The sequence below is a fragment of the Hypanus sabinus genome, chromosome X1 (genome assembly GCF_030144855.1).
Source record: "Hypanus sabinus isolate sHypSab1 chromosome X1, sHypSab1.hap1, whole genome shotgun sequence".
NCBI lineage: Eukaryota > Metazoa > Chordata > Chondrichthyes > Myliobatiformes > Dasyatidae > Hypanus > Hypanus sabinus.
This window is the reverse complement of record NC_082738.1, coordinates 51268638-51274637: the sequence shown is the minus strand read 5'-3', so window position 1 is coordinate 51274637 and position 6000 is coordinate 51268638. Positions and strand designations below refer to the sequence as shown.

Here is a 6000-nt window from a genome sequence, read left to right as displayed (position 1 = left end):
AATGGAATCACAGGATTTTGCTCACAAGAGGAGACAATTTGGCCCATTGAATGTGTGCTAGCTTCTAGCAGATCAATCTTGTATATTCCTGTTGCCCCATTCTTTATTGCCTTGCAGATCATTTTCTCTTATTTGACAATGCAATTCTTTTTTGATTGATTGTGTTCCCTTCATCCTTAAGGCAGTGAATTCCAGATGATAGCCTGGCTCACCATGTGGAAGTTTTTCCTCATGTCTTTCTTGAAACTTATACCCCTCACTTTAAATCTGGGTCCACTGGCCCTTGAAGAATCTGCTAATGGGATCAGTTTCCCACTAAGTACCATATCCAAAGATTAGCTTTATTTATCACATGTACATTGACACAAACAGTGAAATACATCGTTTGTGTCAACAGCCAACACTGTCGGAGGATTGTGGTGGGGGCAGCCCACAAGAGCCACCATGCTTGTGGCATCGACATAAGTCCACAACTCACTAACTGTAAGGATTTGGAATGTGGGCAGAAACTCACGCGGTCATGGAGAGATTGTACTAACTCCTTACAAACCGTGGCGGGAATCAAAACCTGATCTGTGATTGCTGATGCTGTAACTGTTGCCCTAACCTCTATGCTACCACAGTCTTGCTCTTGTATACTACTGACAAATCTCCAAACCTTCTCCACTCCAGTGAAACCAACACAAGCTTCTACAGATTAACCTTATGGCTGAAACCCATCATACTAGAAAACAGCCCTGCACCCTGCCTAGGACCTTCATGAGCCTTTTTTGAACTTGAAATCTGATGAGAAATTGATGATAAAAGAAATAAATCTTCTGCCTGAACAATTAATTGACTCCAACTCGGAAAAGAGTTCACTTTCAACCCTTCCCATTCCACTGTCTAAAATCCACAAAGAAACATTCTTTTTGGGGTGCATGGACAAAGGTAATGAAGTAATTCACAAAGTATGTTCATATGTAAATTTCTTAATTTAGATTCCAGAAATGTACTGGGAACACCTTTATGTAAATTTAATACCAGTGTTTTTCAGATTGTTTAATAGTCATAAACTAAGTTAATATTTGACAGTTAAAATGACACATTCGACAAAACAGACATTCTTTGAGTTAGAACATATTTGTTATTACTCATGGATTCTGCTCACAAGAGCATAAAATGGACACCATTTAAAACAGACTCAAATTATTAAACTCAGTAATGGCATAGCTACATGACAGTATTCTGATTCCAATTATCACAGACAAATAAGATCCTGGATGCCTATGTTAATGAATCTTTTCAGGAATGATGTTTCTGTTATTCATATTTTTACATACTCTGAGTCAATGCCTTACCATTGGTTTTTATCTCAGCTCAGCACTAATAATTATGAACAAGCTGTCGAGCTAGGCTGAAGCAAGCGATTTTGTTTCTGTGTAAAGTCCTGAGAACTATTTATACAGTATGTGTGCATCAGGAATAAAACACAGAAGGACATCACTTTGCCATACATAACCACAATCTTATTTAACAAGTGCAGTAACACTTTGAAACCAGGTTTTTGAAGATTTATAAATCATTCCTATTAAATTGAACATTAGAATTAGTAACTGCCATGGTTTGGGTTATAACAGCAGTAACTCTATCTCTGGTAGTTCTAAACAATGATATAAAATAACGTAACAATATAATAAAGCAAAAAAATGCAGTGAACCATTTTGAGTGTCAAGTCCTTGCGTTGCTCAGCATTTTGTCCATCTGTGAACAAAAGGTGCCCTTCTCACTGAAAAAATATCTTATATATATTTGGTTTAGTATGGCCCCAATTATGCTATCACCTTCGAGGCCAACATCACCTAACTTAGTCACTCCATTTACTTTTGCATGTCTGAGCCATCTGATAAATACTTTCATAAGCCACAGAGGTCACAATAATTTACATATCCTTCAAAATTTATATATGAGAATTTATAATCTTAACTGACTTTCCCAATTATCCTAATCTGAGGGTCGCTTTACAAAGCATGTTCGCAATATTATCTTTTTTTGCACAGTTTGTCGTCTTTTGCACATTGATTGTCAGTCTTTATTTATGCATACTGTAGTTCTTTTTGTAAAACTCTATTGTATTGCTTTTCCTGTAAATGCCTGCAAGAAAATGAATCTCAAGGTAGGATATGGTAACATATATATACTTTGATAATAAATTTACTTTGAAATGTGTCAGACAATGTGATGTTAAAATAACTTTTATATCAATTTAAATTCCGTCATATGATAATTCCTTCTGTATGTTATTAACCAAGTTCTCTGAAGTGTCTTTAATAAACCATATACTTCTGTTCTAAGATGATCAGATTTGGCAATGAATCTAAGGGTTAAATATATTTTTACCTGTGTAAAGAGGTGAAGGCCTTAGTCAACTCATTCCAACCAAATCCCTTCGTAAGTGCTTTCATCTATTCGCTTTTTGGCAACTAGCTGGTAACATTGGTATGAAGGACAAGGCTAATGTGATTGCACTTTCTTCCTGTGGTACATTCTTGTCTGTGGGGGGGGGGGGGGGGGGAGGGAGTCATTATATTATTTTGAATCATTTGTGCATTTTTGCAGTAGTGTTAACATAATTTCAAAGATTAGGAAACTTGAAGTGTGTTAATGTAGTTCTGTGCAGATAAGCTGTGATGATATATTTCAAAACATGCATAGAAAGGGTGGGCGATAGTGGCCACATGGAGCAGCAAACAAAAAGTAGACAGAACTCATTGACTTGCATGTGTATAATTTACAATAACGGAGAGTCTTCATTAAAAATAAACCATTTCATCTTTCTTCTAAATCTCTAAAAAAAATTGAAGCCACTCTAAAATATTCTGCAATTGCTTTTTGCAAGTTAATATTTCAGAATGTTCCACAATTTACTTTCAGTCAGAACTGTGATACTTGGAAAGACCAACCAAATATTAGCGTTAGTGACTACATTTGCAACATGCAAAACTTATCCACCCCAGCAAAACTTCTTCTACCTGCAATGTGTTTTTACTTTTTAAAATGTAGGCAAGAAAATGCTTCTTTTTAAGGTCACATAACCGGTGCTTATTTTTTACATCAGTGTGAACAATGTTCATCACTACCTAGATCTTTGGATAAATTTCAATTTTCAATCAACAAGCTCATTTACAAAGTCTGAATATAGTGTGCAACTACAATGCTCAGTCTGAGAAGATAATAGGGTCTTCCCTTTTGCCATTTTAATCTCTCATGCACTCTCTGACGTTTTATTACAAGAACACATTACTCACACATGGCAAGTTATCAAATGCATCCCATTATCTAGACTCTTTACTTCAATCCCAATTCACATTCCACATTTACAGCATTCCATCCATATATTTATGCAATGTTCTTCTGCCATCACAGCACAATTGCTTGTAAACTCACTTCAGGACCCTGAACTCTTCATAACCTAGACTGTGGGAAAAAAATAAGTTTGAGAAAACTGTGCATAATTGCCTGTAATATTTCAAATGCAGGCATGATCAATCCAAAATTCACCCTTATTCTTCTGACTTAACCATTAGAAGACAGCAGAGTGCCCTAATTCTGCCCCTTTGTCTTTTGGTCTTATTATTTTCAACAATTATAAGATTAAACAAAACATTTTTAAAAGATATTTACACATTCTTTCACTTTGCAAGCCCACAGAAGCATTCAGTATTACTCTTACTAATGACGTAAAAATAATTAGGAAGATTTTATTCTTAAAAGGTTACTTTCCAATTTTTTAATGGATTATCCTGATGTTATATTCTTCCACTACGTCTGATTCAGGATGAATTTGTCGATTAGTAAAAGCAGAACAGTTTTCACAGTAAGCCACTGAGACCTAAAGAAACATCTACCTGCATCATGAAATATTACTTGTTTGTAAGACTAGATGTTGCCATTACAGACCTGAACTGTCCATGTGTGAAGCTGAAGAACTTCACAAGTCCCACCAACAGACCTGTCATGCAATGTCCAGTTAAATCCCGCCATTCCTTGCATTTCTTCTTGCTGCTTACGTTTTAATCTCTGAAGAACTGAAGACAAATGTTTCAATGTGCATTCAATTGCATTTCCACCTTCCTTAAGATTTTTTCTGCAATTGTTCCTGTTCCTTTTTCTTCTGTTTCTCCTTCTGTTTTTCTAGCTTTTCAAGGGCTTTTCTTTCTTTTTCAACAGCTGTGTTCATATCTTTAATTTTCTTTTTGATAGTAGCACGATCCTGTGAATTGATAACCCCCAAAGCCTGTGTACAGAAACAAAATAATCCTCAAAACAGTTTCTGGCATGTTATGATCATTTGTATTACTCCAGAAGAGCCAGAGATGGAATGAAGCCCTTGCAGTTAATCCTCTATTACCATAACTCTTGCACCACAGCATTTAAATGCAATTTAAAAGGCTCTAATCCCTTTCATTGTAGTGCCCCAAAGTAGAAATCCTCAATAGGACAGCCTAGAGGGATTAAAGTATTTTTTCAGTGATTCTGTAAATTCCTATTTCAAAAATATATCACTTATAAGTTGTTCTTTTGAATATATTTCTTGCTTTTTGACTATAGGATTTTCTTGTTTAAATTAATTTAAAGTAAACATCTAGTTTTACTCTAGCCATTTGGTTTAATATTTTCTACATCAGTAAGATGCCCCCATAAATTCCTTTAGCCTGTGTTGAAGGGTTTGACTATTCTTACATCTCATGCCCTTCAGACGTTGGATGAGGGCTGTGCACACTTTCTGTTGCCAGTATGAGTGCTTATGAATCATAGAGTTATAGAGTATTACAGCACAGAGACAGGTCCTTTGTCCTATCTAGTCCATGCCAACCAGTTTTTCTGCCTAGTCTCATCTACCCACAGATCCTCATCAGGTCCTCATCCCAGCAACATCCTTCAAGCTTATTGATATCTTCCCTGTATGGAAGTAACCAAAAATGCACATAATACTCCAAATTTAGCCTCACCAACTTCTTATACAACTTCAACATAACATCTCAACTCCTGTACTCAATACTCCAATTTATGAAGGCCAATATGTCAAAGGTTTACTTTACGACCTTATCTACCTGTGACGCCACTTTCAATGACTTATTGATCATTGTTCCCAGATCCCTTTGGCCTACTACTCGCCTCAGCACCCAACCATTCACTGTGTAAGTCCTACCCTGATTTGTCTAGGCAGAGTACAACATCTCACACTTGCCTGCATTAAATTTCATCTGCCATTTTTCAGCCCATTTTTCTAGTTGGTCTAGCTCCTGCTGCAAACTTTGATACTCTTCCTCGCTGTCCACTATGTCCACAATCTTGGTGTCAATATAGATGGTAAACAATAATGGCCTCAGCACTGATCCCTGTGCACAATACTAGTCACAGTGAGACAACCATCTATTACCACTCTATTCCCACTAAGCCAAGGCTGAATTTAGTTTGCTATTTCATCTTAAATGCCAAGTGACTGTTTCTGTTTCCCAAATAAATACAGATGCAAAAATTAATTCAAGATTTCCCTCATCTCTTTCAGGTCCATGCATAGGTGACCACACTGATCTTTAAGAAGGCCAATTTTGCTGTCCTTGCTCTTAATATATTTATCGAAGCCTTTGGGATTCTCTTTCACCTTGTCTGCCAGAGCAATCTCATGGCCACTTTTAGCCCTCCTGATTTCCCTCTTAAGTGTTTTCTTGTTTTCTTACACTCCTCAAGTGCCTCATTTAATTCTAATGCTTATACCTGAGATGAGCCTCCTTCTTCTTTGTCTTAACCAGGACCTCAATATCTCACGAAAACCAAGGTTTCCCATACCTGTTAGCCTTGCCTTTTATTCTAACAGGAACATACAAATTCTGTATTCTCAATATTTTAATTTTGAAGGCTTCCCACTTACCAAACATCCCTTTGCTGGAAAACAAGCTATCCCAATCCACACCGGCCAGATCTCTTAATGATGCCATCAAAACTGGCCTTTCGAAA

General features: G+C 36.6%; 1 protein-coding gene across 1 annotated transcript in view; it reads right to left on the bottom strand.

Moving 5' to 3' along the window:
* Nucleotides 1-2526: 2526 nt before the first annotated feature.
* samd14 (sterile alpha motif domain containing 14) overlaps nucleotides 2527-6000 on the bottom strand; it is a 160710-nt gene continuing 157236 nt past the window's right edge. The window contains exon 10 of the mRNA XM_059956595.1: nucleotides 2527-4276. Within this exon, the coding sequence (XP_059812578.1) occupies nucleotides 4115-4276 (162 nt within the window). The 3' untranslated portion in view covers nucleotides 2527-4114. The remainder of the gene's footprint in view (nucleotides 4277-6000) is intronic.